The sequence below is a fragment of the Pelophylax lessonae genome (genome assembly GCF_965119305.1).
Source record: "Pelophylax lessonae genome assembly, chromosome: 2".
Classification (NCBI taxonomy): Eukaryota; Metazoa; Chordata; class Amphibia; order Anura; family Ranidae; genus Pelophylax; species Pelophylax lessonae.
This window is the reverse complement of record NC_138769.1, coordinates 652,511,553-652,527,929: the sequence shown is the minus strand read 5'-3', so window position 1 is coordinate 652,527,929 and position 16,377 is coordinate 652,511,553. Positions and strand designations below refer to the sequence as shown.

At 44.6% G+C, this 16,377-nt stretch overlaps 1 protein-coding gene across 2 annotated transcripts in view; it reads right to left on the bottom strand.

The window, feature by feature from the left end:
• The window catches only part of SLC25A15 (solute carrier family 25 member 15), a 66,538-nt gene that overhangs the window by 38,345 nt on the left and 11,816 nt on the right, over positions 1-16,377 (bottom strand). Inside the window, exons 1-2 of one of the 2 annotated variants that reach the window (XM_082244821.1) lie at positions 7,459-7,597; positions 3,720-3,816 (exon numbers count right to left, since the gene is read on the bottom strand). In XM_082244821.1, the coding sequence (XP_082100947.1) occupies positions 3,720-3,774 (55 nt within the window). In that variant the 5' untranslated portion in view covers positions 3,775-3,816; positions 7,459-7,597. Of the gene's footprint in view, positions 1-3,719; positions 3,817-7,458; positions 7,598-16,377 lie in introns of those variants that run through there. The other variant, XM_082244822.1, reaches the window with a different exon arrangement.

The window sequence follows — 16,377 nt, the reverse complement described above, 5'->3', positions numbered from 1 at the left end:
GTTCATCATAAGGAGGCCTGCAATAGATATTATTTCCTGGATTTACAAAGCTGAAGGTGTAGATTGTTGTCAAAACGCTGAGGTAGAGATATTACAACAACATCATATATGGGTGACAGATTATGTCGAAGGCACATATACGTATATAGCAGTGGTCTCCAAACCGTGGCTCAGGATACAGCCCTTTGACTGCCCCTATCCGGCCCTTGGGAACTCTTCCTTCCACTGGACACCAAAAGTGGGACATAATTCCTGCCACAAACACCAACGATGGGGCACTATTCCTCCAATAAATACCAATGACAGAGCATTATTCCTCCATTTAACACCAATGATGGGGCACCATTACGTCAACTACTACCAATGATGGGGCACTATTCCTCCCACTAATACCAATGTTGGGGCACTATTCCTCCAACCAATACCAAGGGATCTTATCCTCCAACTAATATTAATGATATGGCACTATTTCTTCAACTAATTCCAATGAAGGGGCACTATTCATCCAACCAATACTAATGATGGGGCACTAATTCTTCAACTATTACAAATGATGTGGCACTATTCCTCCAACCAAAACCAATGTTGGGGCACTATTCTTCCACCTATTACCAATGAAGGGGCACTATTTCATCAACTAATACCAATGAAGGGGCACTATTCTTCCAAATAATACTAATGATGGTACACTATTCTTCCAACCAATACCAATGATGGGGCACTATTCCTCCCACTATTACCAATGATGTGGCACTATTTTTTCAACTAATAACAATGAAGGGGTTCTGTTCCTCTTCCTATTGACTACAGGAGGTAAGTAATTGTTTTACTTCCTCTAATCTCGAAGCTTGAGGCATTGTTTACTTCCACTGATGCCAGGACATTTTCTTCTTTCACTGGCCACAGTTCGGCACCCTATAGTCTGAAGGACAGTAAAACCTATCATTCAGTGCTTGGAAAGTTTTAGATACCTACTTTACATAGATGGTTGTTCCAGTTTGACATAGATGGCCTCTTTCAAGCATGTTGTACTCTCTGTCAAAAATGTACACCACAATGTCCCTTTTTCCTTAAAATATGTATCGGATGTATACACAACTAAATGATGTAAGAGCACTCCAATCAAGTGGGGTCACTTTTAAATTCTTTGGAGCTGGATAGGACATCCTAGACTCTGTAACGCTCCTGCGTTTTTGTAGTAGGCTGGATATGCAGCTGCAAAATCTCCACTCAGTAGTCATGTAGAGATGTGTTGAATAACCAGATCCAACTCTCCAGACTCATCACTGTGGGCCTGTCAGCTTCAACATACAGAAATATACACACTCAATAAGATGTTCCTGGAGTGGTGGAATGTATATGACAGTATGAAGGTGTTGTGCTGAAGGGACAGGTGTGAACAGTGATAGAGATGGTAAGTACTTGATAGGTTTGTTCAGGAGAATACTAGATGGTATTAGGTAGAGTGCAGATAGGTTAGTAATCGAGTATGGTGACAGATGGTAAGGACAGCAGATGACAATTACAGGATAGACTAACCCAGTGCAAGGATAGATGGTAGTAGACTTAAGAGCTAGCAATCTATGTAACAGTGCAGATAGTAGATGGTAGTAGGCTCAAGAGCTAACAATCTATGCAACAGTGCAGATGATAGATAGTGTAAGTAGGTTATGGAGGATTCCCCTGTGGGGTACTTATCACTAGTAAATGTTAGTAGTAGAGGGGTCCAGTAGAGAGGGGAAGATCCGGTAACGAGATACAGGGATCAGTAGCGAGGTTTGGTCTGCTCCAGGTAGAAGCAACCAGCTGGAGGTTCCGACAGCAAGACAGGCTTGAAAGCATGTGGATACACAAGGCAGGTTGAACGAACTATGTGAGTGAGAACGCCGGCGGTTGAAATAGCCGCTCTGCGGCGCTCAGCGATGACATCATCTGTCTTAAAGGTGTATGCGTACCACCTAGTAAGAAAGGTGGGACGCATATTTGGAAGAAAATAGATTATTAAGGGTACCAGAGGTACCAGAATCTTACAGACTCACAGGCAGAGCTGTTGAGTCTCTTCACTTGATATATGGTTATTATGAATAGAAGATCCTGTAGAAGTGATGAAATTCACCACATGAACACTTCAGAGTGCCACAGCAAAGGTCAGTCCCCTAGCAAACGCTATCTTTGCTGGTTGAGTCTGATCTTTGTCTGAAAGTTATTTTACCCTTTTGTCCATTTTTCTCTGGGGCGTTATCCTTCCTTTTTTCTTAGGTTTTCTTCCCTTGTCTGTTGGCATTGCTGGTCCAAAGTAGCAAAACTGTGAGCTTGTTGATCTATCTTTCTATCTGTTGATTCTTTCCCTTTGTTTGGCTAGCTGAATTTACTCTGTCAGCCATGCTTTCTAGAATCTTAACAGGCAGTTTTGATGCCAGCGTTTAATTTTATCAGCTATTTCAAAGTATCATTGGTAAAATTGGTCTGTTTCATAGCATTACGTGTGGGGCCTTCAACACCATCCATCAGTACGTGCTGTACAATGCTGTTTTAACAACTCTTTCCAAGAGATTTGACAATGCACACCTTTAGCCATATAAATTTAAGTATTTTGGCAGACCTCCCTAATCCTTGTTATTGGATTATGTAATTAGAACAAAACATTTCCATAAACTTTCACACCTTCCATCTTATTCTTGGACAATCAACATCTGCCTTGATATATTTCATGGTGAGTTAAAAAAAACAAAATGTGATTGAATTACCTGTCTGGCTACGAATGCTGGCATATGTTCCTGACATTCATTAAAACTGAAGGAGTGGCTTGCATCAGCTGTGAAACATCTTTAATGTTACAGAACAGACTCAGCCAAATGTGATTTACTACTACTAGGTATACAATGACCTGAATACTACTAGGTATACTGTGACACCTCAGCATTGGTGTGTCTGCACATTGCATAAACATGCATGCTGAGCTAATACATGCATGTATATTAATAACAGACCCTATGGTGATCTGTTCTTTTGATTGCCATCTAATGTTTATCTGTTGCCTCCTCGTGGAAAGGAAGGGCTAGGTGTAGAACCAGTCAGATGTTAAAATAGGGTCAACTATTCTGGAAATTTCTTCCTAAAGCTATTGTCAACTAGGTAATTTTGGTATACAATTTTGTTAATACATGACGACCCTATGTAAAGAAGATTATAGATGCACCAAACTAGACCATCCATTATGTTCCGCATGATATTTAGAGCCGGTTCACACTATTACGACTTGCCAGGCGACTTGGTCAGCCTGGCAAGTCGCGCACCGTCGGGTCCATTAAGTAGTACAGGACCGGTTCTAATAGGAGCGACACAAGTCGCTCTGACTTAGAAAAAGGGTCCTGTACTACTTCGGGGCGACCTGGAGGCGACTTGCATAGACATTCATTATATGAAGTCCGTGCAAGTCGCGCCGAAGTCGCGGTGCACGCGACTTCACAGGTCGCCCCTGAAGTCGGAGCGACCTAATGTGAACGGGGGCTTAAGGCAGTTAAAGATAAAAGAAGCTTATGAATTAGTGATTATTATAGATGCTACAAAATATACAGCTAGAATATGATTGGTTGCAGTGACTAACATCCCTACTTATTTTCCAATTTTGTTTTCATACTTATGACTAAAGACATAGAAATCCACAGACACAGGTGAAATTGGCAGGTAAAATTGTAGAAGCAATAAGCATTCATTACCTAAAGCACCAGCCGTCAGATCAATGGCTGCCTGGATTGTGTTGCTTGTCTTCATGTTTCATAAATTAAGCCGTTTCAAGAAGGTTAAAATATAGGTCTAAAGAATAAAATAGATAAAGAAGGTACTAAATATACAATGGAAATACAGTATATTTTATAGTGTACTTGAAATAGCTTTTCAATATAAAAGTGTAACCTGAAGTTATGGTAAGGTTGGTCAAAAGGAACCAAAACACCCTCCACAAAATTATTAGCGCCTTCTTAAAACAGAAGATAATTTCATGTCTGACTTCAATCTGCATACTTGGTTGAGGTCAATGACACAAGTAGGTTTGAAGCCACTAGATCACCATAAAATCCAGGAAACTAGCATTTAAGAAGGAATTAATAATACAGCCTGTGCATTGCTCTTAGAATACATCTCCTAAAGAATAGATATTAACTTATCATTCAGTGTATATTCAAAACCATGAGCTTTTTTTACTCAATAATTGAATGGGTTGGGTGCTGTGTGGCCAGAGGTACTGTATCTGAAGGTGCTCATTTAGAGCCCTTTCACACTTCTAAACTGTCCATAAAACTCTGCAATGCTTTTCAGATGCTTTTGAGGCATTTGTGGTGCATTTTTTAAAGGACACATGACTCAAAAACCACTCTAAAAAACCATTTTGAGCCACTTTTGAAGCGCTTTTCATTCAGGTGCTTCACATTTCAATGCAGACGGGCATTTTTAAGGTGCTTATTTTAGCTCTCCAAAACTGCTCCAAAGATGCTGCCTGCTAGATTTTTTTCACTGCACTGCCAGTGCACGGCCCAGTGTAAATGCATTCATTGATTTTATTGGAAAGCATTTTTCGTGAGGTTTTTAGGTAGTTTTTTAACGCCAAAGCGCTTGAAAAACTCCTTAGTGTAAAATGGCTCTTATAGCTCAGGTACGGTAGCAAGTACAATATTGAATGGTGGGAGATCAGTATAGGACCCTTCAGCATAAAGAAAATCACTATTCAGGAAACCTCTAATAAAAGTGGCCATGCCTGGCCCCTCTCTGACCCCTGATCTGCATGCTAGTTTCTATGCCGCATGTCACTTAAGCAGGATTAGCTTAATTGCGCCATGACTTCAAAAGCAGATCACTGTTAATACAACTGACATTCGACAATAGCATAAAAAAATTGTTTTATTCTTTAAAGAGTCGCCTAATTTACCGAAAAATGTTTGCTACCCCTGTTTTTTATTTCTGGATACTAGCGACTGATCAAACTGAGCTGAGACAAGAATCAGCTACTAGTCAAATGATGACATATCTAATTATACGCACACTGTGAAACAGTAACTTGGGTCATTGTGAAATACAGTTGGCTCTGGCATAAGGTGAATCAGGTGTCAGTCCAGGTGACTGCACACGTCATATGGCCTATATAATATCGTATAGCAACAGAGCTTACTAATGATTCTTTAGTAGCTCTAATGAAATCAATTACCTTAAAAGTTTCAAATATACATAGGTAGGAAAGGGGTTGCTTTTTTTCTATCTGGATCCCTGCATGAAAGATTTCCATTCCCAGCCAATGTCGCTGGAACATGAAGAAGGGGAGAACCCCCAAAGTTCAGACCCTGACAGCAATACAAATCTGGCTGAGGTTCTAACAATTTCCCACTGCACTAAAATGTTTTTTTTTTTTTTGTTAACTTTTTTTCTATTTGATATGAAAACATTGCAAAGGATGAAGAAGCTTTGTTGATTGCAGTAACACAAGCATATTTTACACAAGGAAACAAACTTAATGATTAAACCTAATTTTAGATGAAATGCATCTGACAAAGGAGCTTGGTGGGGTGAATGTGGTCCTTCATAAAGCCTCTGTCGTCTGCATTCCTGTAGTATATTTTCATTACAAGGTATTTATCAATTATTTTGTCTTGATCATGAAAAGATTTTTCAGTGACCAAATATTAAAGAAATATAGATTTACATTTTTTAATGCTTCAACAGATTTTTGCCTTTCTGTAGCTACTGTAGCTACTATCTAGGCCAGACATTTCCTAACCTGGGTTCTGTGGAACCCTAGGGTTCCTCCAGTGGGTACCAGGGGTTCCTTGAGTTTTGACGGACTGATCACCTATCTGATGGTGCCTGCATAGTTCCAGGGTCAGTGGCACTTAGCAGAGCCAGCAGCATGACGCCAATGATCTTTTTAGCTGTCTGTACGAGTGACATTTTAATCACCACTGTAAAATTTGCATTCTTCCCACTGACAACCAAAGTAAGGGGCATTCTTCCCACTGACAACCAAAGTAAGGGGCATTCTTCCCACTGACAACCAACGTAAGGGGCATTCTTCCCACTGACAACCAAAGTAAGGGGCAGTCTTCCCACTGAAAACCAACGTAAGGATCATTCTTCCCACTGACCACCAACGTAAGGATCATTCTTCCCACTGACAACCATTGTAAGGGGCATTCTTCCCACTGACCACCAATGTAAGGGACATTCTTCCCACTGACTACCAAACGTAAGGATCATTCTTCCCACTGAAAACCAACGTAAGGATCATTCTTCCCACTGAAAACCAACGTAAGGATCATTCTTCCCACTGACCACCAACGTAAGGATCATTCTTCCCACTGACAACCATTGTAAGGGGCATTCTTCCCACTGACCACCAATGTAAGGGACATTCTTCCAACTGACTACCAATGTAAGGGACATTCTTCCCACTGACTACCAATGTAAAGTTGGCCATACATGATTAATTTTTTCTCGTTCAACCAGCAGTTGAAGAAAGACAGTGACTCAGTTCCACCATCTATAGGGGGGATCAGAATACACTAATCAGGTCTGCCGACTATAGGTAACGGAGAAAATTTTTCAACAGGTTGGTTGATGGATTGACTTCTGTAAAACCAGCCTGCCCATACACGGATCAACATTCGTCAGGTCGCTGCTGAACCGGCTGAATTTTGATCCATGTATGGCTGGCTTAAAGCAGTTGTATCCCCTGTGTAAAAAAAAAAACCCCTGCAGGACAATGGCATAATGTGCTAGTATGCATTGCATACTAGCACATCATGAAATACTTACCTTAGAACAAAGCCCACACACGGTCGCTCGGACACCGCTGAGGGAGCTGACATGTTCCCTCAGTGTCTCTTCTGGGTTTGGCGGCTCCGGCGCTGTGAGTGGCCAGAGCCGCAATGACGTCACTGCCGTGCATGCGTGCGGGAGTTCACTTTCCGGCGAGGAGCCGGCAAAGAGCTCTGAAGGACCGGCAAGATACGCTGGACCTTCAGAGCGCATGCGCTGCGTGCAGGTTTAGGAGATATTAATTTTATTAAGCTTTATTTTAGGCTTACCTGTAGGTAACAATTAAAAAGCGGAGTATACTACCGCTTTAAGGGTCATCTTTCCATAGGGCCACCAATGTAAGGAGCATTCCTCAGACTGACCACCAAAGCCAAGGGCATTGTTCCCACTGACCTCTGATGATTTGGTTTAAACAAGGTCCTTGAGACCTTACAAATGATTCCCCTCTGGGGAAAAAAGATTGTGAAAGGCTGAATTAGGCAAACTTTTTGGCCAATATTTCTCTTTGATAAATACTACAATAAGATAAAAGTAGTGAAAAAATTAAATAATACACACATTCAGGATATATAATAGGGTCATCAAGGTAAAGGACTTAAAATAAGGTTGTATGAAAGAAATCATATATAAGAGAAAAGAATGTTACAGACTCACCGTGTTATGTTTCCCGTCAGGTCTGTGTGACTGGCAATGATAGCACATGGACATGTACTTTCTATTTGTTTGAACTGTCTTCTAATCCCTGTCACTAAAATGACACTTTCCCCTCTGTCTGTTTACATATTCCATTGTGACCCTTTCACAATTCATTTATCATGTGCTCTGTTACAAAAAAAACTGAGTTTTGAGGTGAATCAGGACAAGATCTCTGAATGTAATAATAATTGTAAAAACACTTAAAAAAATTGTGCATACTGGTTACTTTATATATGGTCAATGATAAAAAAAAGAAAATAAAAAAATAATATAAATATAGAATGTATAACATTAATACTTCCTTTTGTATAATGCAATCTCCTGTTTAATGAAAAAGCCTGTGTTTATTGACCTCAATAGTTTAAGAGGAAAATTCCAGAAACAAGTGGATGACGACTCATTGACAGTGTCTCATCCCTTACTTGATAGTTCTAATGCCCCGTACACACGTACCGATTGTCGGCCGTAAATATTCGGCCGACGACCGATCGGCCGATTGTAGGCTTGTTAGTATGATGCTTCCGACAGCCGACAGCGCATTTTCGGCCGAACAGAATCTGTCGTGCAAGCATTAAAATTTTTGTTGGCCAACACCAGAACGGCCGATTGTTCGCCAGTCAGTACAGATTTCGGCCGACAAACAGCAGATTTGCAAGACTGGGCATGCTCAGAAAAGAAAAAAGACAAGGAAAGTTAACCATCACATGACATCACTTCTGCAGTCGGCTGTTGTTGGCCGACAAAATTCGTGTGCAGTCTTTTGCACTTTTCAACAGACAAGACAGCCCTCGGACAAAAGACGGCCGATCGTTCGGCCGACGATCGGTACGTGTGTACGGGGCTTAAAGCAGGGATGTGCAAACTGTGGCCCTCCAGATGTTGCAGAACTACAAGTCCCATGAGGCATAGCAAGACTGACAGCCACAAGCATGGCACCCAGAGGCATGATGGGACTTGTAGTTTTGCATCAGCTGGAGGGCCAAAGTTTGCATATCCCTGGTCTAAAGCATCTGTGTCAAACACAAGGCACGTGGGCCAAATCTCGGCATGTGGCCCTTTTTTCAGCTCAAATGTGGCAGAACCCTAAACTCTGCACTCTGTGCATAGGGCACCCCTGAACTCTGCATTCTGTGCATAGGGCACCCCTGAACTCTGCATTCTGTGCATAGGGCACCCCTGAACTCTGCATTCTGTGCATAGGGCACCCTTGAACCCTGAATTCTGTGCATAGCACGCCACTGAACCCTGCACTCGATATGTAGCACATCCCTGAACTCTGGGGTGGGGTGTGGTTGAGTTCCTGCACCTATTCTCTGAGAAAAAGCCATGTATAAATGTATATAGTCTTACAGATACAACCCCCCTTGAGGGCATTCATAATGCTGATGCGACCTGCAGTAAAATTAAGTTTGACACCTCAGTTTAAAGCTTCACTCAGACATATGAAACCTCAAAGCTAGTAGCACCTGCTGTGCTGTCTCTTTAGCTATGCCATAGAACACTAGGAGCTTTTTGACATGTTTTAAATGTTTATTTGTAAAACAAAGGGTATATATAGATTAGCGTTTCTCAACCAGGGACCTACAGTTCGCAAGGGGTTCTTTAGGCAATGAGCAGTTTCTGCCCCTCCAATGGGTAACAGAAGACACCGATGATCTTGTTAGCTATCTGTAAGGAAGGCATTCTGTCCATTGATAATCAATATAAGGGTATTTTTTGCCCAGTGGGCGGTCGGGAGTAAACAGACTGTGCTGGCCGTGTACACCAACTGCCCTCCCATCCAATCAACCTAGACAGATGGGGGCAGATCCCCTTCAGTTTTTTTTTTTTTAGCGGACCATATTGGATTGGAGGTAGGTGCCGGTCCAAAGGTGAGAATGGAGGATCCAATCAGATCCGTCTGAAAAACCGACAGGAGGACCTGATTTAATCCTTTGTGTGAAAGAGGCCTAAGGGTTTACAAATATTTTAAAGCCAGTTCAAAACTTGGAATCCAGGGATATTAGTAATGTGGAATGTAATAATCCAGTAGTAAAAAAAAAGAACATTACAGGCCCCATGAAACTGGGTCATAGGGGAGCCTGCCGTTTTCTCTTTTAATGATTAAATGAATTAGATAGGTCAAGGAGTGCGCAGCTACAACCTGAACACGTTATCAAATTCTGCATATATAAACGACAAAATATCTTTTCCCTTCATACAAAATTTCACCTGTTTTTCTGATAAAAAAAATGGGATTTTTGACTTAACATAAAATCCATTTCTCTGATGTTCATTGACGGACACAGCTTCCGGTATTCATAACCATTGGGTTATAGAGCCCCTTACAGGTGTAGGACTCTAGGCAGAAAAAAAAATTCTGGCTACACACATGGGCAGTCCCAAGGGGTGTACTCCCTCTCCCTGCTATAGCCACTCCGTTTTAATATAAGCAGTGTCAGGAGAATTTTAACTCCACAGAGGGGTGGGTGGGTGCTGTGTCTGTCAATGAACATCAGAGAAATGGACTTTATGGCAATACAAAAATCCCATTTTCTCTTTCGTTCATTGATGGACACAGATTCTGGTATTCTTAACCATTGACATGTCCCAAACCAGTGTTAAACATGAGGGGTGGGAAACAGCAAAAAATTCCCAAGGCTAAACATTAGCCAACCAGGCAACAGGGGCTCAACCAAACAACTGGAGCCCACCTGAAAAAAAAAAAAAACGATACAACCTCAAAGAGGATTAGGTTCTCTTAAACAGCATCCTGCAAAACCTTGTGGCCATGGGAAACATCCGCAGATGCCAACACATCCACTTTAAAAAAATGTGCACCGACGACCAGGTAGCCGCCTTGCAAACCTGCATCACTGACTCCTGATGATGGAAGGCATAGGAGGCACTAATCGCCCTAGTAGAGTGCACCTGGACAGGGAAAGGAGGATAACGCCATCAGGTCCGACACCCTGTGCGCAGAGGTGATAGCAACCAAAAAGGCCACCTTCTGGGAGAGTGAGAGCAGGGGAAACTCCCGAAGATTCTGGAGACTTCTGGAGAACCGAAAGTACCAAATTGAGGTCCCAAGGCGGCAAAAGAGACCACACTGGAGGGACCAAGTGCCGAACACCCTAAAGAGAGGTACGCACCAGAGATGTAGCCAAAGGTCGTTGGAAGAAAACCACCAAGGCCGACACCTAGCCCTTGATAGTACTCAAGGCCAACTACTGTTCAACCCCCCATTGAAGGAAGGTCAAGATCCGAGCCACCGAAAAAGAGCAAGGAGGAACCCCAAGGGATTCACACCGTGCAATGTACGTCTTCCACGTACGATGGTAGATCTTCCAAGAAGTAGATTTCCTAGCTTTTAGGAATCACTGATTCAGACAATCCCCTATCCTTCAGCACCGGCATTCAACAGCCAAGCCGTCAAAGTCTGTGACTATAAAGCAGACTGGAAAAATGGCCCTTAGGACAGCAGGAAGCCTGCAAGGAAATTTCGGCAACCAGCCACACCAGGTGGGCGTACCAGGCCCGAAAGGGCCAGTCCGGAGCCACTAAATGACTGGAATCCCTTCTGCCTCAATCCTGTAGAAGTCTTGGCAGAAGCTTGAGAGGAGGAAAGGCGTAAATCAGATGATACTGACCCCAAGGGGCCACCAACGCATCTGTGGCGTCTGCCAGAGGACAAAGCCACGAAAATATGTACCTTACTGTTGAGCGGAGACACCAACAGATCCACCTCGGGGATGCCCCACCGGAGACACAACTGAGGAAACACTGCCTGGTGAGGAGACCATTCCCCCTGGTCTAACACCTGCCGACTGAGGTAATCTTCCTGCCAATGTTCTATTTCGGGAAAGTGAACCGCAGGGAGGGCTGGAACGAAACGTTCTGCCCACCTGAGAATGCCGGGTACATCCAGAGCTGCCGGGACACTTCTTGTGCCCCCTTGGAGATTGACATAAGCCACGGCTGTGGCATTGTCTGATTGAATGTGCACTGGACAGCCTTGTAGACGATCCATCTAATGTTCCAGGTACAGCCTGATTGCACGTAACTCAGGACATTGATCGGTAGTCTGGATTTCTCCAGGGTCCAGACCCCCTGAGCAGAACTTCTGCCGAGGATGCCTCCCCACCCAGACAGGCTGGCATTCGTGGTGACCACTGTCCAATACAAGGGTAGGAAGGATTTTGCCCTGCCGGAGCACCGGGAAATTGAGCCACCAAATCAGGGACTCTATCGTACCCCAACTGGATTTGGTTGTCCAGAGACTGCGGATTCTCGACCCATGTGATGAGAATCTCCCGTTGCAGGGACCCCGTATGGAACTGCGCAAACCAGACCGCCTTAAAAGGTTGACACCATCAGGCACAGTACCCGCATACAAGTCCGGAAGGATGACCATCTGCTGGTCAGCAGGAGACAAACTGCAACCTTCAGTGTCTGAAGTTTGTCCGGAGGGAGAAATACTCTGGCTATGGCCAAGTCCAGAGTCAGCCCCAGATACTGTAGTCTGGTTTCATAGAAGGGATCAAGGCTGACTTCGGAAGATTCAGAATCCAGTTGAACTCCTTTAGAGTTCGTATGGTGATCTCCAGGTTTTCCACCAGTGCAGCAGAAGACTCTGTTTGCAGAAGGAGATCGTATAAAAAGCCCAAGACCGCGAACCCCCCTGACGTAACAAGGCCAGTACCGGGGCCAACACTGTAGTGAAGACCCAGGAAGCAGAGGCGAGACCAAATGGTAATGCCTCAAACTGGTAACGTTCCTCTCCCACTGCAAAGCGGGGGAAGCGTTGGTGACCGACACCTATTGGAAAGTGAGGGTAGGCATCTTTGAGGTCTATGGAGGCAAGCAAATTTCCCTGATGCAGGGAAGCCACCACTGTGCAAATGGACTCTATCCTGAACTTCTGAAAGCAGTTCAGCACCTTGAGGTCCAGGATTGGACGCACCTTGCCCTCCTTTCTGGGAACTGTAAACAGTTTGAATAAAAGACCACTTAAAACTTTCCGCAATCGGAACCGGGACAATCACTCCTTGAAGCAAAATATCTTGCACCGCCCCAAAAGAGGGCCTGTAAGTGGTCTGGGGACAGTCGCACATTAGAAGGAAAGAACCTTTCCAGAGAGAAAGCACAAAACTCGATCTTGTATCTGCATCGTATGCTTTTGTGGACCCGCTTGTCATGTACCAGGGAACTACACGGGTCCGGGAGCCAGCGAAGACGTCCCTCCACCCCAGATACGGGTGAGGGCGCACCTTCATGCTGAAGGATGCTAGTCTGCGGGTCTGGAGAAGCCCGCTTTCGACTTGCCAGACCAAGCTCACTTGGATCCATCAGAGGAGGCCCTAAAAGGCTTCGATCCCTTGTCAGTCGATCCTGAGGGATGAAAGACTTCTTATGAGCAGAAAAGGAGGTCCCATGTCTGTGACGAGGTCCTTGCCCTTAGTAGCCTGTGGAAGAAAGGTACTCTTCCCCCCCTGTGAGACCCTTAATGATGTCTTCCAGGGTAGCTACAAACAGGTGATCTCTTTGAAAAGGAAGAACAGCCAGGGCTTTTTTTTTTTTGGCCTCAATGCCGAGCCATCCAGGGTGAACGTATTGTGGGCCACAGCCTGCGCCTTTTTTGTCAGCTGGGTCCTTAAAGGCCAGAGACTCATCAAAAGGAATCATGGTTGCTTTGTTTAACTTGGAAACCGGAGGGTCCACCACCGGTGGAAGAGACCACTTTTTGAAAAGAGACTCTTCATAGGGGTATTGCCTAGCAAACCGCTTAGGGACCCCAAGGGGACGCTTCGGTCATCCTCACTCTTCCACGACAATACTGTCAAAAAAGAGACGGGGAAGGTGAACACCTTTTGTCGCTCTGGGTGGTTTGTGAGCGCCAAGGGAACCTGCGCCCTTGTCGCAGTCGCAGCTGCATCCCTCATTTGTAGAGGTTCACACACAAATACAACCAGGGCATCCACCAGTGCCTTTTCGTGTGCAGTTGCAGACTTGGAGGAATCAGCCTTACAATCTGAGTATTTAGGGCGCGTGGTTGCTGACCAACCAGGGTGACCCACATCGACGGCGGCCGAATCAGATTCAGGATCTGATGAGACAGATGAGACCGATGAGACAGGGGAAGGCGGGGGGGGGGGGGGGGCGCTTTTTGCAAGCCTGTCGCCCGAAAGCCACCTCTACCCGGGACACAAGGGACTCCAGGACCGCTGTCAGTGCTTGGATAGATGGTTGGGACCTGGAGGGCTCCGCAGCCTCAGAGAGGGGATCAGGTGGGGAGATGTGCTCCAAAGACTCCCATTAGCCACCAGGGGAACCCACAGAATAAGTGTAAAAACACTGCTAATGGACACCCCCACCACGCTGGCAGCACCACCCGGTCGCCAGCTACGAGCACCAATTGACCCTCACCAGAAAGGAAGAGGACCCCACCAGACTGACCCCCTGCAAAACCAGGCACCGCTAGTCACCAGGAGAATCTGAACTGCATGTATGCGTTCAGGAAGTGGAAAGTATCCAGGAGTCAGCACTAGGGGATAAGGAGGGACTCCCACTGCCAAAAACGCCACCCTCAGACTCCACTGTCATGGCCACCGCTTTTTTCAATGGCAAACCACCACAAAATGGCCACCGTGCACTGTAGCCTATGGGCTACAAAAAAATGGCAGCCCCGCGTGGCACTATGAGGCTCTCGGGGACCCAGGCGGTATCCCTAGCAGCTGGACGGGGGGCCCTGGCAGGAGCCCCCACCAGATACAACCCCCCCTGCACAGCCGATCATCCGGTTGCCTGGCCCCCAGCTCAGGGGGTGTCCAGACCACCCTTACAGACCCCGCAATTTTGGAAGGGGATAGGATAAGGGGGGACAGGGGACAGGGGGTGCTAAAAGGAGGAGAACCCGGGGGTCTGACTTTCCCATAGAGGGGCCCACGTCCACACCAAAACCCTCCAGGGGAAGAGGGCGGACGACTATTCACCATACTAAGAACTAGGCGGGCACCGTTCCAGACAGATCCTCCTCTCCATCTAAATGGAGGGGCTGTCAGCCAGGGGGAACGCTGCAAATCAGGCTGAGGCCAGGTCATATGCGACCTCGCAAGACGTTTAACTTGCAGGGCCAGCTCCCATCCAGTGGGACCTAGTGCGGAGCTGAGGCCTGCGCATCCTCGCTGGCCAGACTGGGGTGACCACTGGATCTAGGTTATCCAGCCCGTCGCCCAGTTCGGCAGTTGATTGTAGATCTCACACGAAAAATCCAGGTGGAAAAAAATTTCCATCTAAAAATTTTTTCGCCAGGGCCAAAGAACTAGGTCCTTACTCCTGACTAGGCAGAAAAAAACTGAGTGGCTATAGCAGAGAGAGGGAGTATACCCCCTGGGACTGCCCATGGGTGTAGCCAGAATTATTTTCTGCCTAGTGTCCTACTCCTGTAGGGAGCAGTATAACCCAATGGTTAAGAATACCTGTGTCCATCAATGAACGAGAGAGAAAGTATGTTTTATTTAACCTTCATTGTCTGTTGGTTAACTTTTAAGCAATCATGTGAATAGGATTTTCTAAATAATTACGATAAATGCTGCAAATCATTCCCTATGCTGGGAGTTAGAACAGGAGTAAAAACTGTAAATTTAATGAGTTGTCTGCCATACACGAGTTCAAATGGGTTTGTTTTCAGCTTTTTTTTTTTTTTTTTAAGGGAGTGGGTGTACTGTTCATATTTTTGTACACTAAATTTTTTTATTAAAATAAACACTTTTCTGATAATTTCTTAGCAGTAACTTGTTTTAAGAGTGTTTTGGCTCTTCCGTGGGTGTATAAAATTGTCTGTACTCCTTGCTGACATGCCAGAGTGGTGCAAGGCCCAAAAATGGCTGACTTGCAGAACACATCTCTCACATACAATGATGGGCAGTGGGATATTTGCCCCTGCTCACCCTGACTACTTATCCACTGTGCCCATGCATTTTTCACCTGACTTATGACTTACTAGGGAACTGTAAGTAAAAATTTACATTTGACAAAAGAATCTCACGTTTTTCCTGTTTGGTAGTTAGCCCCTAAATAGCCTGAAAGTCACAACCAAAGCTAAAATCAATCTCAAATTTTGTTCAATTACACATAAAACAAGAAATAGGGTCATTATCAAAACCAGCTTTACTCAATCTTCTCACCTCAGAGAAACCCTAAAATAAATCCCAGGTCTTTTGGGAACCACTACTGAAATCAATTAATCTGGGGCAATGAGAACAATTCATTATACACTGATACAAAGCAGTCTCCGGGTTACATACATCCGGCTTACATACGACTCATACTTACAAAAACGGAGGGAGACAAAAGGAAGTGAGAGGAAATCTTCCCCTAGGAAGGAAAATTCACTCTTGTAAGAGTTATGGGAAAAAGTGTATTCACTGAAGCTTTATTATCGATCCTTGTTTCCACAACAACCCAAAATTTTCAAAATCCAATTGTTATAGGGGCAGAAAGTGAGGTGAAATCTTCTGAACAGGGGCACAGACAGCAAAACAAACGTTAGAGGGGCGTTATCCCTTCCCTATGCTATCCAAAAAAACGTAAAAACTATTTTTTTTTGGCTGGAGTTACATTTAAAAAATGTTCCTGTTGCAACTCACATACAAATTCAGCTTAAGAACAAACCTACAGACCCTATCCTATTTGTAACCCGGGGACTGTTTGTAGTTAGTAGCAAGAATAAAACCCTTACAGTGGTGGCGGTCAATCAGCTACAGCTCAAATAATCCCTAGCAACCTCTGGATGAACCATGGGGCTCTACAAAACCCTGGTTGATTTAAACTGGTATTTCTCAACCTTTTTTCAGTCAAGGAACCTTTTAACATTCTGCACAATCTCAAGGCACTCGA